General features: G+C 35.5%; 3 protein-coding genes across 3 annotated transcripts; all 3 read right to left on the bottom strand.

Moving 5' to 3' along the window:
* Positions 1-5,627: 5,627 nt before the first annotated feature.
* Positions 5,628-7,853, bottom strand: LOC133315684 (pentatricopeptide repeat-containing protein At1g43980, mitochondrial). Its single transcript, XM_061517361.1, has one exon. It carries the CDS (start codon positions 7,689-7,691, stop codon positions 5,793-5,795), a length of 1,899 nt encoding a protein of 632 aa, XP_061373345.1. The 5' UTR covers positions 7,692-7,853; the 3' UTR covers positions 5,628-5,792.
* A 3,758-nt stretch (positions 7,854-11,611) lies between these two features.
* LOC133315700 (putative pentatricopeptide repeat-containing protein At1g77010, mitochondrial) lies at positions 11,612-13,642 on the bottom strand. The gene has a single exon (XM_061517375.1). It carries the CDS (start codon positions 13,640-13,642, stop codon positions 11,612-11,614), a length of 2,031 nt encoding a protein of 676 aa, XP_061373359.1.
* Positions 13,643-15,021: 1,379 nt separating this feature from the next.
* LOC133315685 (pentatricopeptide repeat-containing protein At3g26540) lies at positions 15,022-17,963 on the bottom strand. The gene has a single exon (XM_061517362.1). It carries the CDS (start codon positions 17,961-17,963, stop codon positions 15,870-15,872), a length of 2,094 nt encoding a protein of 697 aa, XP_061373346.1. The 3' UTR covers positions 15,022-15,869.
* Between the last annotated feature and the right edge of the window lie 2,133 nt (positions 17,964-20,096).

The following is a 20,096-nucleotide window of genomic DNA, read 5'->3' as shown; positions in this document are numbered from 1 at the left end:
GCTGAAGGCCAGGAAATCACCTGGCGGTTGTTCGAGACGTTGTTCTTGGACAACTACTTCCCTAGAGAGGCTAGGGAACAGAAGCAGAATGAGTACAATGATCTAAAGCAAGGGTCGATGTCAATTGACCAATATTTTGCTAGATTCAACGAATTGGTGAAGTACGCCAACTATGGGAGAGCCCTACCCACTCCTGCTGAGATGACCTCCAAGTTTCAATGGGGTCTGAACGAGAAGATGTCAAATTGTGCCATTCGAGAGTTTAGTAGATTTTTTGAACCAGTGCCGAAAGGTGGAAGAAATGTACAATGTTTCCAAGATCAAAAAGCCTTCTGAGGCACAAGCATCTGGTGCTAGTGGAGCAACTGGCTCTACTTCAGAAAAGAGTAAGAAAATGGATGAAAAGAAGAAATTACAAGCGAGACAATCGGAGGAAAAGTTTAAGAGAAGCGGGAGTCAACAAAGTTGGGATGACGAAAGACCCTGTGCCCAAGTGTGACAATTGTGGTAGGCATCACAAGGGTGTTTGTTTGATGGGCCAAAACGTATGTTTCAAGTGTAGTAGACCTTGTCACTATGCGAGGGATTGTCCCCAGATCGTGGGACGGGTTGTTCATGTGCAAGTGGTCTCTGATCCTTCAGCAGCGGCACATGTTAGCACTTCGACCCAACCCCAGCTAGAGGGGTTCCCATGCATGATGGAAGGTATGATGCATGTAGATTAATATGACATGCATAGTTTATTGAGGTTGGAGCCACACATGCTTAGATTGTGGACTCAACTATGATCGTGTGATTAGTTATGTCTAGTAATCAAAGACTAGACCATGAGTAGATTGATAAAAGATTATGAGTTATATGCAATAACCTTTCCATGGATGTGGTAGTATTACCTCCATGAGGATATTATCCTATGAGATAGGGAATTCTCATGAAAGGTTCAAATTGAGGGGAACTTCCCTTGGAGTTAGCCTTCGGGACCTCCTTGTGGTCAGGTGCCTAAGAGAAACAGCTCATAGTGGATCTCTCTTGGAAGATCTATCGGATGAGATTTTATGCATGAGGTTATTTACAGGACCGCAGAAGGGCAGGGTTAAATATCAAGTGAATAGGTATGACCCTTGAGGAAAATGAAAGTATAAAAGTGCTTAAATTTATAAGTATCACCTAATTATACAACCATAGATTGAATCATGAATAAAAGATTTCATCTTATGACAAGATGAGGAGAAAAAGAGGAAGTAATGAACGGGGTACCTTCGGGAACACAAGAAGGGTTCTCCTATAAATTCCTAGTTGATTGAATGCGTGATTTTGTCAATTTTGAGGACAAAATCGCTAAAAAGATGGGGTGAATATAATACCCCTAACTTAAACAATTTAATTAATTACTTTAAATTAAGTAATTAAGCATGTATTAGTGAATAAAATTAAGTATAGGGCCTAATTAAGAGAATTGGGATCACTTTTGAGGTAAAAAGTGTACTCAGTGAAAATTAAGGGGTATAAATGGGTGTAGGCAAAAGAACCCAAAATATAAAAATGGAAGTGGAAATATTCCTAGAAAAATATTCCAGACCTTTGGGTAAAGTTTGGTGGTAAATGGAGTTGAATAGATAGATGAGCTAATACCCGCTTAAAGCCACTTAACATAAGTTAAGTGACTAAAAGCAATGAAACCCATTCATTTCCCCCCACACCCGTTGACAAGAAGAAAAGAGAAAAGGAGAGAGTGAGAAGCAAGAGAGAAAGGGAGGGAGCCCCAAACCCTAGATCCTCTAATCCTTAACCTATTTGAGTGATTCAAAAGCCTAAACCACTTAGATTCTTCCTCTCATCCTTAAACCAAACTTAGTTTTGAGTGGGAAGCATTGTGGAGTGAGATATCTCCCTCCAAAGATTTTGCCCTTGTGAGGATTTGAGGAGTTTGAAGGTGATTCTCTCCATGGGAGCTTAGGGGATCAACACTCATTGGTTGTGAAACCATTTGTGGTGAGTTTCTTCCCCTTGAACTTGGTTTTCATGGAGTAGCATGGTTGAGGAAGATGATGAATATTGTTTTTGGGGTTGTATGTGTTGGGGGTTGATTTAAGCTTAAGCCCTTTGTAAATGTTGTTAGTGATGATAAATAAACGGTAGAAATGAGTTTAGATTGCCATTTTAGTATAGTTTGATATTTGAGTAAATTATGCTTGAAATTAAGGATGTTCTTGAATGGTAAGTCATTGTTTGATTATAGAATTGATTGTGTTCCTTGTATTAATAGGATTGAGGCAAGAGAACCAAGTGGAGTGACCAACCCTTGTGGTTGTGTTTAATTGAGGAAAGTTCAAGAGCAAGGTAAACCTTTGGACCTTGGGGTTGATCCCCTTGAATGTTCCACCATACTCCATTGAGGAGGAATGGTTTATGAGGTGTGATATGTAATGATGATAGTTGTTGTATGCTCATGCATTGATTCATGCATTGAAAATTAGTATGATTGCTTAATGATAATTGATTGATGTTTGATTGTTTAAGAGTAATTGAGGAATGGTTGATAGATGTAAATATTGATTGAGGTAATAATTGATAGAACCATGATGAGGATGATTGGTAGGAACTTCCCTTGAAAACAGCCCTATGTGGATCTCCATGTGGTTAGAGCCTAAGAGAAATAGCCCTATGTGGATCTCTCTTGGAGGTTCTTAGATTGAGGTAAGGACTTTCCTCTGAAACAACCCTATGTAGATCTCCATGTGGTAAGAGCCTAAGAAAAACAGCCCTTCGTGGATCTCTCTTGGAAGTCCATGTAATTGTTATGGATAAGAATGTGTTAAACTGTTGATTATATGTACATCGGAAGTGAACCTTAGGGTGGAGTGATCTCCAAGGGCCCTAGGTTTACTGTGATATATTTGTATATCTCACCCCGTGTTGTGGGGCATCATTTCATGTACTGATAGAGGTGAGGTTGATCGAGGCAAGAAGCATGAGTAGATTGTACTTGATAGCTGGACATTTTGAGTTGCATGCCATTTAGAATTGTTATATCTATGACATGTTTTATTTTGATGAACTTAGCCTATGCTTATCTCCTTTGGTGTCTCTTTTGTTGATGGGAGCCAAGGAATTGGTCATAGTGTTTTGTAGCTAAGTCCCATGATTTGTAATTCAGACATGTTGCAATGATGTAATGTTGTAATTATAGGATATATGTATATGAGGAAATGGTATGCATGTTTCTTTTGATGTATATGTACCTTGCAAGAACTAAGAACCATTTATTGAAAAGATTATATGATGTCAATTAGGTGAAAGAAGACCTTTAGGTTAAAAATCCAAGTAAAAGTAAAGATATCTCGTCTTGTTGTCCAATTTTCGTATCCTATATGATAGATTTGGAACCTTGTGTCTTAATGGAAGTTGTAGATCTTTTTCTTAGCTTTCCATAGAGACCAAGATTGTGTAATTTGGATGAGTATAACTCAAGTTATGGGTAGAACACCATAGGAGGTCAGATTGCCCTGTTTTGGTGCTTGCTCCAGAACTGCCACGCTATGAGCGTGAGATTCACGCTATGAGCGTCAACCCCTCTGACTGCTCACGCTATGAGCGTCAACCCCTCTGACTGCTCACGCTATGAGCGCGGGATTCCTGGAAATTTCAGCACCTATTTTCTTAGAAAATGCGTAACTTGAGCTACGGTGCTCCGATTTGAGTGCGGTTTGAACCCACGCGTAGCTAATGAAAAATCCTATAATATATTGGACAAATGGAGACCATACGAGTACATGTGTTTATTGTTTAAGAACAACAAAAGTGAGTTTTAAGCTTTGGTGGTCTATATAAGACTTATAATTGGAAGTCTACCAATGATTTAAGTTATAATCACATTACAGAATGGATTTTAAACAAAAACGTTTATGAATAAAAAAGGAAAAAGTGTATCCGTATTTAATTCAATTTTGTGATTGTAACTGCACTTAATGCCGCACGTAATGTTAACAAACCGATTCTAAAACGGGACGTTACAGTATGTCTTCTAATTGTCTATTCCTGAGCTACAGACTTAGCTGTCTCAGCTGGTGCCTTTCTGGCTATACTCCTATAAGATAGGGTCTTTTGTATACTGACTTATGACGCGGTGGATCTTAGTTTATTATAAGATATTTCCTTAGTTCTTAAGTCATATAAGGCGGTTAGGCGCAATGAGGTCATTGCGCCTTCGGATCTTATGCGCGATGGAAACATTGTGCATTTCATTGGACCTGTATGTTTCTGGGCCTATTCTGGACTTTAACCCTTTGCGGACCTATTGTATTTTATCTAAATCGCAGGATTACCTCAACTCCGCACCCCAACAATTATAATTGTTGTACCACTAACAAAAACAAGAACAAAATGAGAAAAAAAAAAAAAAAACGGTTGATGGCAAGCTTTTTCTCATGGAGGACCAAAATCACTGCATTGGTCTCACTCTGAATGCAGCGACAAGAAATTCCTTTATTTTAGTGCCAAGAAAATCATTGACTTATTTTAAGATTAGTTAAAGGGTTTTATAATTCTCATGTAACGTGAAAATTATAATTTTCCTATATACCTTTTAATTTTTGTGCTGATATGAATCCCACACATAATTTTTTGTAATATATGAGTCACACATACTTTTTATTTCTATGACATAACAATTTCCTCCTCATGTAACATCAGAATTATAAAGTACTGAGTTAAATACGCCGTTTACAGGGCATACAAAGTATAAGACTGATCTTTAAGTCTACATACTATCAAAAAAAATTCATTTCACTTTATTCGGATATGTACCGAAACCAAAAATAAAATAAAACTAAATGGGATAAAATGTAATAAAATTATCGTAACATTATTTAGATAAAAAATAATAAAATAAATTTAATAACTTTTGTGTCATTGTCAAGGTCTAGGAAGATAATAAAATGATAATAATCATAAAATTATTTTTCCCATATTATCCTCATTTTAAACCTAATATACTTTAATAATTTTTTATTCAAAACAAATATTAATTAATATTATTTTTCCTCAAAGATTAAGTACTTTTATACCAAATTATTAAATAATATATTTTTCATTAACTTATCATGATTATGTGGGAAAAAAGAAGAAGAAGAGAGATAACACTTTCTAGATGAATTGCGAAGTGGAGCTTGATTTTCGAGATGACTCTTCATGTTTTATGGCATCACAAAAATGTCCATATTTTTTAACTTTTTATGGTTCTCCGATGAAGATAAAATCATGCATTTGTACGAATATTTTAAATTCAGTAAAATTTTAAAAGCATAAATTAAAAAAATTTAAAGAAAAATATATGCATTATTAATTCAAGTAAAAATATAAATTAAAAGAGTCAAAAATTATATTCTAATTTAATATACAAAAAATAGTTTAAAAAATGAAATTTAATGCCAAAAAATTGAAAACAATCATTTCAAAAATATAAGCTGTTGAAAGTGGAGGTGAAAAATAAATAATATTAAACAATTTGAAAATAACTATTTTCAAAGTATAAACAGTTGATATTTAAAAACAATAAGGTAGAATTTCAAAAAGATAATAATAATAATTTGAGAATTTTTAAAAACTTAAAAAAAGTTAAAACCACATGGCTCAAGGAGATAAAAAAGTGCAATAGCATATTATCTCACTCTTAAAAATGAAAACTCAATTTCATTATATAAGTGTGGATTTGTACCAGCCAAATCATAATTTTTCTCCTTTTTCCCTTCCAATTCAACATCCATATTCCTTGCCAACAGCTACAGCATATTTCATTCTTTTTCTTTTTCTTCTTCGGTCTCCATCTCCCAGACCAGTAAATTCAAAACCAGATAAAGATCCTTGCCACCATAATGCTGTAATTGATTAGACGCAAAAGTGTATATATGATGTTTTATTCCAACCCAACTGCATCCAATGAACTCTTTATTCCCTCTATGTTCCACAGCCTTCCTAACTCGAACCATGCTCTCCCATCTGCCCCTCATCTGATATGCCTGAGCCAATACCAAGTAAGGTAAGGATATCTGTGGTTCCCTCTCCATTATTTTCTGTGCAACTCTTTCAATAACTCGCAGGTCTTCATGAATTGCACATGTAGAAAGAATTGACCTCCAAATGTCAGAGGAAGTTCTATAAGGCATTGTTTCTACAATGTCAATGGCTTCTTTGAGCTTACCAGCTTTACTCAACATCTCCACAACATAAGCACAATGTTCTTCCCCTGGTTTTACACCAAATTCCTTCTCCATTGAGGAAAAAATTTTAACTCCTTCATCAATTAAATTCCCATAGTTGCATGCTAGTAGAACTGCAGCGAGTGTTATTCGATCTGGTGACATACATTCTCTGATCAATTCCTTGAAGAGGTCCATGGTCACAGACACTTTGCCATTGTAAGTCAATCCCATCATTATAGTGTTCCATGATACCAAATCTTTCATTTTCATTTCATTGAAGATATTCAAGGCATCATCAATAAATCCAAATTTTGCATACATATCAACAAGTGAATTGGCAACAACTGCATCTGACTCGAAACCTAATTTAGGAACCAAAGAATGGATTTGATTACCCACTTCTACTGGTAAGAAAATGGAAACAGAACTCAGAAGACAGCTAACCATGTATTCCGTTGGCCTGATATTCTCTCTCAAGGACAGCACAAAAAGTTGCAAAGCATCTTCCCCCAAATCATGTCTAGCATAGCTTGAAATCATGGAATTGCATAGAGCTGAATCCCATTGATCTTGTTCTTTGAAGAGCCGGATAGAATCCTCCAATCTGTTGCATTTGGAAAAGAGGTCAATAGCAGCACTTGATACAATGCTATTATAAACAAATCCCATCTTGAAACAAAAGGCAAAAACTTGCTTACCCTTGTCCAAATCTCGCAAGTTAGAGCAGACACTCATCAATATTGAACACGTAAACTGGTCAGGTAATAACTCCACAGTTCTCATCTGATAGAACTTCTCTAGAGCCAGCTCTTGGTGTCCGGCTCTATGACAAGCCCAGATCAAAGAGTTCCAAGATATAACATCAAACTGCTCCATAGTCAGAATCACACCAAAAGAATAATCAACAAGACCAAGCTTCCCATACATAGCTATTAAGGAATTCCCAAGCACTACATTAGACAAATCCATTCCAATTCTAATCATCCTACCATGAATCTGCTTAGCATGACAGGGACTTGACACGATTGACGTCATAATGGAGAAAGTGAACCCACTTGGTCTCACACCAGTACCTTGCATTTCAACAAAAAGCTCCAAGGCATGACTAAAAAGCCCGTAATAAGCATAACCTGAAATCATGGAGTTCCAACTAACGACATCTCTAACAGGCATTCCATCAAACAAGTAGCAGGCCTTGCCAAGCTGGCCACTTTTGAGCAACCCTTTCAAGCAAATGTTCCACGATGTGGAGTTCTTGTGATAAATATCATCAAACACCTTCGAGGCATCATTAATGTGGCCGAACTCGAAGTAAAGATCGAGACAGCGATTGCCCAAATAGGTATACGTATTAAGACCCAATTTGAGAAAGTGGGCATGCACGATTTTGACAAAGTTAACGGATTTTTTAGATAAACAGTGACGTAGGAGAAGAGAGCAAAAAGAAAGTGAAGAATGAGGACCTTGTATTTGCTTCAAATATGGGTACATGCAAATGATGCCACACCCACAGGCACAGTTGAGAGTTAGCGATAGCACTCCAAAATCAAACACAGTGAAACACGCGCTTCCTCAAATCTCCATCTCTGCGTCTTGTGATAACATATTCGGAGGTACAGTTCCAAGTTCCAACCCTTACGGAATTAAGGGTGATTGCCCTAGCTCCCGCCTAAAACCAAACTATATATTATATGTGAAAGGAAGCTTATACTCATCAATTGGTTTATCATTTCTGATTATTAAATTTTAATCGTTCATTTTTTATAATTTAATGATTTTAATTTATTGAATAATATTTATTAATTTGTAATAAATTATAACCGTCAAATTGAAAAAAAAAAAAAAACAACGGCTAAAATTTAGTGATAAGAAATGACAAAACTTAATTAGTGATAAGTATAATATTTTGCTATATCTAATATGGTTAGGATTACGTTTACAACTTTTTTTGTTTAGGTTGTAAAAGTGTACTTCCGGAAAAACACAGTTGAAATTGTAAGAGTTATAAACAAAAAAAGTTGTAAACTTGGCGCTGAGTTAGTGAGGTTGGATATGTGTTCGATTCCCGCTGAATGCATTCTTGGGGAGGGGGCTGAACCTTTAGCCATCACTGTTCCCCCGCACTCCAGATTAGTCTCATAGCCGGCTCAAAGAGTCGAAGCTCGTGGGGATACCGAAGGGAGCCAACTCGTCTCAAAGAGATAATTAGAGTTGAGTAACTCCAAAAAAAAAAAGTTGTAAACTTAACCTTCCCATCTAATACTACAAGCGAAAAATATTTCTACGAAAAACAATTATCTCATGCAACCCCAAATTATATTGTTTTAAGGGTTGGATGAATTAATTAAGGATATTTTATTTATTTTTTATATTAATTTTATCAAAATACCCTGATAAATCTATATAATAATCTTCAACTATCTAATTTTTTTCTAGTAGTTTTGTCATTATTTTCCTTTCTTAGAAACGCATATTTCCTCTACAATTCTAAAAGAAATGTACAAATCTATCAACAACAAAAAAACTGTTCTAGGTGCAAGTATTTATCTAAAAGTTAATATTTAATGAATTATTTTTTCGCTCAATACTTTATCATAAAGAAATTATTTTTAAGAGTTAAGATGTTTGCAGCTTTTCCTAATCACTGGTATTCTCACTAGCCAGGTAATTGTTATTATTACTAATAATAATAAAAGTTATTTGTCCTTTTAGCGTGGCAAAAGTGATTGAGTGCATGGAGATTGCAATTTGTATCTATGCGAATTTAGAATTGAAATACATTGCCCCAAGAAATGTGTCATGCCATAACCACAACTTATCCATCACAACAAGAGAGAGAGAGAGAGAGTTCCTTGTTTTGCCATTTGATTTATTTATTTATTTATTTTTAGATATTTGAAGAGTATTCCCACAGCAATTCTAACCCCTCAAACACAATTGCGACAAAGAGACACTCCCAACAATTTATTGCTTCAGGCTCTTAACTCCATTGACTTAAATAGTTATTTCACTGACCAATAGCAGAAATTGAACGCTGTGTATGTGAGACTTGTGATAATAAAGCTGCGCAAACAAAAAGGCCTAAAGAGTACAATTGATAACACAGGTTGAGTAGTTGAAAGGAGAATTTGAATTCAATTCTCATCAAATATATTTTTGGGAAGAGATGAAAAGCTTTAACTGTCACTAAATCCTAACTCGGAATTAGTTATATAGTTAGTTCAAAGAATTGAAATTTGTAGGAATACCTATGGATAACTCATCTCAGAGAAAAAAGCCAGGATCGATATATAGAAAAAAGCCTCGAGAGGAAAAAGCTATTATACAAGAGTAAGAAAACAACCATTATGATAACATCCCTGCAAAATCATGGGAGGCTGATTCAAACCAATACTCAAGGTCCATTTACCTTAAACTAGTAGTCAAAACTTCCAACATATTGCTTGAAGGGGGATGCATAATAGTTCCTTAGCTAGTATTTAAAATGCAGCGGTTGTCACAATAGTAAATATAGGAAGATAATTATTGAACTGAGGATATTTACTTCAGAGAGAATGAGATTAAAAATAAAAAGATGTACTTCATTAATCACAAATTTTTACCACAGAAGATCAAGAATACTTACAGCTGATTCTCAGTGCGGAACACATTGCCATGAATTCTGCCTTTTTGGTCCCTACAATTATGGTGGATGAATGGTTCCTTGCCAAATACAAAATGGTTTGTCCTAAATTTGAAGAAACTTTGTAGGCTTACACCCTAAGAAAAGGAAGACTGTAAATATAGTTTCTCTATATGACAATAACCCAGTCACACAAAATAAGCAAAACTTATTATACCCTCGAGAAAGCACAGTAACCTTCTCATGGTAGTTAAGTCAACCCTTCTAACATGAACATCAAACTGTGTTCGATTTCGTTAACAAATACAATGACATAGCTTCTGTGAGCAAAGCTCCAATCCTTCTCAGGAACTGAGCACTTAAGTAGCCCCAAGACAAGGAATAAATGAGCAATATTTTGACAAGTACATTACATAGCTTCTGTATATAAATCTTCTAGTTAAACTACAATTGAAGTACAGGTAATATCTGTCCTCAATAACCTTGTTGCAGAAGGCATAATAGCATATCTACGTAGGCACAGGAAAGCAATATGCTCCTAGTAGTCAGCCCCAGAGAGATTTGCTTTACGCCAGTCATCATCAATGAGATTGTCTAAAAGCATCCCAGGTATGGCAATGATCAAAATTACCTCGATTCCCCACACTACAAAAATATACAATAATTTGTTGTGCCAACAAATAGAAGAGAAAATTCCATCCTCATAGGACACAAAAAGAGCACGTGTTGCAATAAGATGGCTCTTACCATAGTTATGATCCTTGCGCCATAACAATCACAAGCTTTCCAATAGGAAACCAATCATTGGACGATAAAATTAAAGCAATTATATGCAATTTCAAAGAAGAAAGTGTTCCACTACTTCAGTATTTTCTTCCAACTCCTGATGTAATCCTATGAAGGCTTAACGTCCCAAAACTTCTGGCTTATAATATTTGGTAGTAGCACTAAGCCCACACAACCTGTAAGGATCAAGCATTTACAACTAATTTGAAACATGCTCTGAAGTCAGAATAGAGACCTTGTTCCAATCAACTAATTTTCTGAACCTTAAAGCACCTTCCTGTCATATTTTGCAACAATCTGCGGAACTGACATCAACTACATCAAGATCACCTTTCTCCCAAATTAGTTGGGTCACAATCTGCACAACTGACCTTCTCTAAATTAGCTCTGCTGATTTCTATATCCATCTTGCGCTCCAAATTTACACCCCAATCCCAACTGGACAGAGCTCTTAGCAGAGGAAGAAGATTGCTAAGCTGCAATCACATCACAGCAGTCCCTTTCCCATCAATTCAAAATTCAGTTTTGAGATGATCTGTACAATAACTGCAAGTTTACTTGACTACGTAGCATGAACCTTGGGATTGAGCTTCATACAAATAATAAACCTCAGGCTTTGCTGTTGAAAGCATAACACTCTTTGTTAGCTGGCTTGATTTATGTCACCTACAGGTAAAAATATGATAGATAAGCACCAATTTTTTCAAAATTTTCCAGCCCATAGTCCAACACTCAAGGCATTGCATGTGTTTTGAGTAAAATGTTGTGCTCCTAGCCTCCTGCTAAAGCATTCACAACAAAGCTCGCAAGAAAAAGGGTTAACCCCACTCAAGCCACATACTTTTAATCTGTTCATTCTCTTCTAATCGGTTAGTCAAAACTGAAAACAGCCCAAAAAACTTGGAAGCTAATGGGTGTTCCAAGCTTATTTCAGTAAGGAGTTGTCCTCCTCAGATTGATTAATCTTCACCTGGAAACTAAGAAGCTCATCTGAGTTTTTCATTCAACAATACGCCCAACTGCAACCAGGAACCTTTTGAACATGCTTATCTCTCATCAACTCTCTCACATATGCTGATCCTTCCCAGTCCTCAGAAGTTGCAAGTATGTTAGATAATTGTATATAAGCACCTGGATTTTCAGGTTCAAGCTGAATAATTTGCTCCGCAGCCATCTTGCCAATAGCCTTATTTCCATGAGCTATGCAGCCTCTCAATACTGACAACCACATGTTTGCATCAGCCTGTAAAGGCATCTCTTCAATAAGATTCATTGCTTCCCCGAAGCAACCAGCTCGGGCAAAAAGGTCAACCATGCAAGAGTAATGTTCAATCCGTGGACTAATACTATAGTTATGCCTCATAGTATGGAACAAATTTCTTCCTTCTTCAACCAGACCACTATGATCACAGGCTGAAAGAACCCCAGTAAAAGTAATAACAGACGGCCTCACACCACTATACATCATTTCAGTAAAGAGGGTCAGTGCTTCAATTCCATATCCATTTGTGGCATATCCCATCAACATTGTATTCCATGAGACTTCATCAGTTTTTATCATTCCATCAAATACTTTACGCCCTATGTCAACAAACCCACATTTACAATAAAAATCAACAAGGGAGGTAGAAATGATTTGGTCTGATTCAAGCCCAATGGTGATAGCTTTACCAAATACCTGCTCACCAAGTTCAAGGGATGATTTACTGGCACAAGTACTGATAACACTGGCAAAGCTAAACTTGTCCATTTTTAAGCCCAGCTTATTCATCTTACAAAAAATATCTAATGCTTCACTAGGACACGCATTCTGAGTGAGACCCACTAAGATTGAATTCCATGAAATTAAGGTTTTACTAGGCATTGTGTTAAAAATCCATTTTGCATCTTCGATTCTTCCGCAATTAGAATACACAGTGATCATAGTATTAAGCAAAATCGTATCATAAACTTTGAGCTCACTAAACAACTTGCAGGCTTCATTAGGTCTTTGACATTTGGAGTAGGCATCAAGCAAAGCACTAGCAACCACGATGTCATGAGTTACCCCAGTTTTACAAGCATAGGCATGAATTTGATTAACAAGTTCAATAATGAGTAAGCCACTGCCAGCACTCAAAATGTTTGCAACCGCAGATATATCTCCCCGGACACTTTTCCTCCGCATTTTATTGAAAAGAGCCAGTGCTTCCATTTCCTCACCATTGGATACATAACCTGTAATAATTGAATTCCACAGCACATGACATGGATCAACCTTGCTATCAAAAATCCTTCTTGCCTCTCTCATTCTGCCAGCATTTGCATAACCTGATATCAAAGCTGATAGAGAGAACTCATCCACTTCCTTCACAAAACTCACAACGCGAGCAGCACTATCCAAATCACCACACTTCCCATACAAATTAATCAGGGAGCTACACAAGACCTTGTCAAGTCCCAGATCGTCAATGAAAACACGCGCATGGACTTGTTTCCCACAGTTGAGAGCCAACAAGTCAGCACAAGCCCCAAGAGCAGTTGCCAACACAAATGCATCACGGTACACCATTTCAAAAGGATCCAAACTCATGCTCTTAAAAAGAAACAATGCTTTCCCGGGATCCCCATTACGAGAATAACCATGAATCATGGAATTCCAGACGAGCTCGTTCTTTCTGGGCATGGCACTGAACAGAGAATGAGCCACTTGAAGGTCTCCAGACTTGGCAAATGCTGAGACAACCATGTTCCAGGAGTAGTGGTTCTTGTGAGGCATGGCATGGAACAAGTGCAATGACTTGTCCATGTGACCTGAGTTAAAGTAGGCCTGCATTAGGGTGGTCCATGAGAAAGGGTTTGTGTGGGGCATTTCGTCGAACAAGTGGGACGCATCACGGAGAGAGCCACACCGGCAGTATAGTTGGAGAAGGCTGTTGGCGATGGTAAGTGAGGAATTCAAAATACCAGTTTTGAGGAAGGGAACATGGAGTTGTCTACCTTCACCAATCGAGTAATGAAGCGTGCGAGCCAAGCCATGTAAGTCCAAACCCATTCTCTATCCCTCCAACTATTCTCAATTATGTATTTATATATGTGTATATATATACCTTGCGTGAAAGTGTACGAGCAACAAATAATGATAGTTTAATTGATACTAGGGAATTGAGTAGGTGGGGTGAAAATATATATTCGATCTTTTCACTAACACTGTCCTTGGGAGGAGTTAAACCCTTTTAATCCTGAGATCCATCCAAATCAAATGAGTCGCTGAGTGATGAACTGATTAAAATATTTATAAAAAAAAATGTGCGAATATACGAGAGAATTTTAAACCTATAATAATAGTATATCAATGGTTATATGGAAAGAAAAAAAAATATAAGCATAAGAAATTATAAAATCATCGTTAATTTGATTATTAATTATTAATATCGTCTCGTTGTCATATTAAATAAAGGATCCTTTTCCATATAAATTTATCTCCAGACTACCACCTTATTATTCATTTAGCTCCTCATTAATGATTTAAAAATTAAACTCGTAAGTTCCCTATCTTACAGTGCATTTAGTTAAATCGATTAAATTTACAATTAAAAGGTAAATATAATCAGTTCCCAATCCAACTGTTAACCTTCAGGACTTCAGGGTGACTTAAAACGTTATTTTTACTGCATTTACTATATATTGGTCAACTAAATATAAACATTATATTAATCAAGGTCTTAATAGAATAAAAATTTATATCAATATAAAAAAAATCGTCCTTATTCTCTAATTTCACATTATAAAAACGTAATAAAAAATGTCAATGTTAATGAGGTCATAATAAAACTTTCTTAATTCTTTATATATAAATTATGTTTCTATTCGATTACCAATATATATATGTGTGTGTTTTTCTATTATAAAACAAAGAAAATAAAATTTGAGGAAAGAGTTTTTTTTTTATTTTTAATTTATAGCTAATTAATATAAATATTTATTATTGAAAAATCAATTGAGGATGGAAATCAAATTAAAAAGGATAACAAGAAAGATGAAACAAAAACACGTAACACAAGATGAGAAAATACGTGATGAATTAAAAAATTTGTTATATAGTGATGGATTATAGTATACCGGGAGTGTTTTCAATTCTTAAATTTACTCTTCTTTAGAAAAAGATACTGCCAATTCTTAATTTTTATTTTTTCAAATTGTAAATTAATATTATTTTGAATTAACGAAAACTATAAATAAATAATTATGAATGACAATAACCTTCAAATTTGATTCATTTACATATTGAAATTTGAAAAGGTGCATATGACTCTTGATTTGAGTTCAAATATATTTTTTCCAATCTGTCAAAAAATGAAATAGTAGAAAAGTTACAAGTGAATGGGATAAAAAAAAAACTCTCCTTGCCGCTTGGAAGAACAGAGAATGGGAATCTGTTGAGTAAAATATTTGTTTTTAAAGGCGCACTAACCATTGAATGTGCTTCAAATTCAGCAAATGAACACCACAAAAATAAGCCAAACTACTAATTCTAAACTTTCTGCTTATATATTTTGCTGAGAATCCCAACATATAGTTAAATATGGCCCTACTTGGGTAAAATTGATTGAGGCAGCCATCATACTTAACCATGCCATCTGCCAAGACTCATATGATCCTTTGCATTTTCTACCAAATTATTCCATTACGTTCTATACTTACAGTTCCAAACCAGTCATAACTTCATCAGAACTCAAATCCCAAAATGCACAAACTGCTTCCTTCTGCAATTTATTCTCCAAACAAGAATCAAGCTATTTCCAAAGATGACAATTATCTTAAAATGCTTTACTATCGTATGATTTGCTCAAATCAATCTTAAACTCCAAGCATGCTAATTGTCCCATAAAGCCATTATCAATTGGCAATATTCTGCTAAAAATGTAGTTTATCCTTTCTCTTTGCATGTGCTTGTAATGTGAAAAATAGATTTTTCCTTGTACACTATAAAACCCGCTACTTCCATTTGGATAAGATCTTTTTTCTTTATTCTGGTTGCAGGATAAGACACCATGATCCTTTTCTTTCAGCAAAACCAGAAAATGTCCTGCTCACTGCAATTGCATATACTAGTCGTCCTGTATCAGCACATCAAGGGATTTATCTGATTATCATCGTTACTGACAGGATCTTGATAGTCATATTCCATTGCATATACTTGCAGTCTGACTTCTTGCTCTTATGCCGAAACAAAGATCAGCTCCCTGTTATAATGCAGGCATGCTGCAAGCTGAAATTAATTAATGTTTAAATTCATTAAGTTTTTCTCTAATACATTCTCCCAATCTTGGGCAGTCATTTTTATGACAAGCATCAAGAGCTCTTGTCAACATTGGAATAGTGGGCTCTATTGTCATTGTCTTCATAAAATTCTCGAGCTTATCCATGTATCCATGCCGACTGTAGAGTTCAATCATGCAGTCATAATGCTCCAGCCGAGGCAGGACACAGTATTCATTGCTCATTGACTTAAAGCATTCCGCGCCAAACTCAACAAGGCCTTCTTCAACACAAGCAAGCAGAATGCCCTGAAAGGTCACATGGTCTGGTTTGATGCCTTCTGCTAGCATTATCCCAAAAAGTTCAAGTCCCTCTTTACCTCTATGATTGTGACAACATCCCAAAATTATGGTATTCCAAATAATCACATCCCTAGTAACTGACCCCTTCAGAACCTCAATAGCATACTCAAGACAACGGCATTTAGAGTACATATAAACCAAAGCAGTTCTGATTATAGTATCTATCTGAAATCCATGTCTAATGATGAATGCATGAATTTGTTTGCCAAGGTGAAGAGCAAAGGTATTTGCACATGCTGCCAGAAGGGTTCCAAATGTATACTTGGTTGGTTTTGTCTCCCATTGCATCTCTGAAAACATTGTTAGTGCTTGTTCACTTAAATGATGATGACCATAGCTAGCCAATAAAGCATTCCAAGAAACCCTGTCACGCCAATTACTCATCTGGTTAAACCAAACTCTGGCGCTGTTCAAGTTCCCGCATTTACCATACATGTCAAGAAGGGCATTGCTAACCATAAGGTTCAAGTGGAAACCATGTCGATAGATATAGCCATGAACCCGTTTCCCCATTTCATGGTCTGAAAGGCCTGCCGACACATTTAGCATCAAACAAAGAGTGACATGGTCTACGTCTTTAATTGTATCAAGCATCAGATATACAAAATCTAATGCCTCCGACCATTGGAAGAATCGGGTATACCCCGCCAACATTGCATTCCATGAGATCACATTACGTTCAGGCATCTCATCAAAAAGTTTTCTTGCCTCCCAAGTTTTTCCACTCATAGCATACCCTGACACAATGGAAGTCCAAGACACCAAATCGTTCGAAGCAAGCTGATTAAAAACCAGAGAACCATCCTCCAGTTTACCACACTTGACATACATGTTGATAAGCGAACTCGTAACAACATTATCCTCTTGGAGACCCAGCTTCACAACAGCCCCATGAATTTGCATCCCCTCCTCGAGTGCAGACATACTTGAACAAGCAACAAGAGCATTCGAGAATGTATAATTCAAAGGCCTAACCTTAGCCAAAAACATCCGCGAGAACATGAAAACTGATTCCTTTGCATCACCAACATCAAGATACCTCCTCACAATTACATTCCAAGTGACAGCATTTGGACGTGGAATCTCATGAAACATCTTCCGGGCATCATCCATAACCCCACATTTCGCATAAACATCAACAAGGGAACTCTCGAGGATCACATTTCCACAAAAACCAAACTTTGTCACAAGCCCATGAACCTGCCTGGAGAGAAGAAGCTGAGAAGCAGAAGCACAAGAGGCAAGAACGCTAGCAAAGGTGACTTCATTGGCGCAAAAACCGGACCTATTCATACACAGGAACAGCGAAAGAGCCTCATCTGGGTAACCCATTTGAGAATAAGCAGTGATCAAGGCGTTCCAAGAGCCCCCATCTCGTTGGGGCATTTCGTCGAACAGTTCCCTGGCATCGCGAAGAGAAGAACATTTGCCGTAGGCCTCAATGGCGCGATTGAGGAGGAAGGTGGGCGGGTTGGGGGAGAAGGTGAGCAAGTGGGACTCGACCTTGCGAGCCTCCACGATGGCGCGGTGGAAGGAACAGAGACGGAAAAGGTGGGCGTAGAAAGAGAAAGGGAAGGGTTCTGGGAAGGCGAAGAGAATCGACACTGCTCTTCTGACCCGACCAGCTTCGAGGTAAGTGAGGATTTTTTGAATCACAGCCTCGGTGGTCGTGGTGGCCGGTGAGTATGGCTTCAGGTTTCGCTTGTGGTTGTGGAGGAGTTGGTTCAGTACAGAAGCTGCACTCACACCCATACAATGATACAATACAAGGGAAAGAAGAACACGACACACTCTTTCCCTCCGTGTTTTTACTTTTTATTGTTGGTACTGAAAAAAAAAAAAAATACAGTTCTTGAGAAAAGTCTTAGTTATTTAATTAAAAAGCAATAAATAATGAGGAATGATATTTTGACTACCAAAAATTTCTACTACCACCTTACTACCTATCTAATCACCATTGGATTAACATTTTTTCTCTCTTCAAAAACTTTTTAACATTCTCTCTCTTTAATCCAACGGTGATTTGATAGGTAGTAAGGTGGTAGTGGACATTTTTGGTAGTCAAAATATCTCCCCTCATAAATAATATATTTATTTATAAAAATAAAAAATTATACTTACAATCTATTTTTAATTATAATCTCTTGTAATCATATTTTAATCGTTGATTTTTTTCGTCAATTAATAATTAATATTTTCATAAATTAAATTCACTAATTAGTTATTAATTTATAATAAATAATAATCGTTGATCGACAAAAATCAACGATTAAAATATGATTATAAATAAAAATATATTACAAATATGACTTTCCTGTATAAAAAAAATATTGAAAAGTACAAAACCGTTTAATTTTTCTCTTATGATTCTGTTTTAGTTACTAAAGAACTTTTTTTTTTCAGTTCACTCGTATACTTATATTATCCCTCTCCTCATTTGTTAATAATGTTTCGTAACATATTACAAAATACGTCACTCTATCAAATGACTACTTTTATTTTGACAAGTCTTAAAAAAAAAAACTCTTTAAAATGTTATTGTCTCTAAAAGTAATAATAAACAATTAAAATAATCAATCAGGGTTGTATTTGTTATATTCCTTGTGGATGGTGCTTCAACCTCTCTCGATGCTCAGTGAAATCCAATGTTAAGAAAAAATATAGATGGAAAATATAAACAAGATTAATATAAATGTTATTAAACGAGAACCAGTTATTGATGGGAGTATTGGGTTACTACGTTACCGATTTAACGAGTGGATTAGTGGTTGAATCATATGACTCGACTAAAGGTATTTAAATTTATATTCTATACTTAAAATTCTTTCATAATAACTTTTATATTGTCTAACAAAATCTATAACAATATTTATCCAAATTTATGTTTAGTAACAAATATTCGAACTAGTTTGCTAGACAAGCCATTGGTGTAGAAGAGTATATCATCATCTTCAACCTATCTCCACCTCAAATGGTCAATGGTCAATTTACTGAATGAGTATTTACTCTCTTTTCATAAATATAGAACTCTTATATCTTTGTAATTTATTTTTTCAAGATTAAACCCTCCCTAATTCATAAATATATATATATATATAAGGGAATGATTCGTTTACAATTTTTTTTTTACAAATTACACTAAGTATGACCAGTCATACACTCTTGATTAAAGTATGACCAGTAATACTTAGTGTAGTTTGTAAGAGTTTGTAAACAAAAAATTTGTAAATATAATATTTCTTATATATATATATAGCAAATTGTTGGCTTAATTGGTTTGGATGTATTTTGTGATTTATTTGTTTCAGTATTTGGATTAGGATTTTCATTTTTAATATATATATATATATATATATATATATATATATATATATCCATAGAGTCATTATTAAAAAATAAAATTAATATCAGTTTTCAAATTTCAAATTAGTTCTTCCTCCTTGTCTCTTAGGGGGCCGTTTGGTTGAGGATAAATTTTTTGAATACCAGGAAAATAGTTGGAAAGTGAGTTTGGTAGAAAAATGTAAAAAAAAAAAGTTGTTTGGTAGGCCAAAATAATACCGGAAAAATTGAGTGAAATTCCTGAATGTGTGTTTGGTTGAAAATAAAATATTGATGGGAAAATTTATTAAAATTACAAAATAACTCTTTTAGAAATAACCCTTTTATGGGATTGGTTTTAATGTTATCAAATACAGAATAATATCATCTAATATGATATTATACAAAACACAGTATAATATTAAAATTTCATTAAAACTTATAATATCGAACGTTATCTTTTAATTAATATGAAGAGGTTTAATTTTTATTTTTATTTTTTAGTTTACATGTAATAATACAATTGCATGGTGCAAAGGGAAAGCCATAGGGAAGCGAACAGGG

The sequence above is a fragment of the Gastrolobium bilobum genome, unplaced genomic scaffold (genome assembly GCF_033153095.1).
Source record: "Gastrolobium bilobum isolate Gb01-03AN ecotype WA unplaced genomic scaffold, APGP_CSIRO_Gbil_v1 utg3766, whole genome shotgun sequence".
NCBI lineage: Eukaryota > Viridiplantae > Streptophyta > Magnoliopsida > Fabales > Fabaceae > Gastrolobium > Gastrolobium bilobum.
This window is presented reverse-complemented; position numbering and strand designations above follow the sequence as displayed.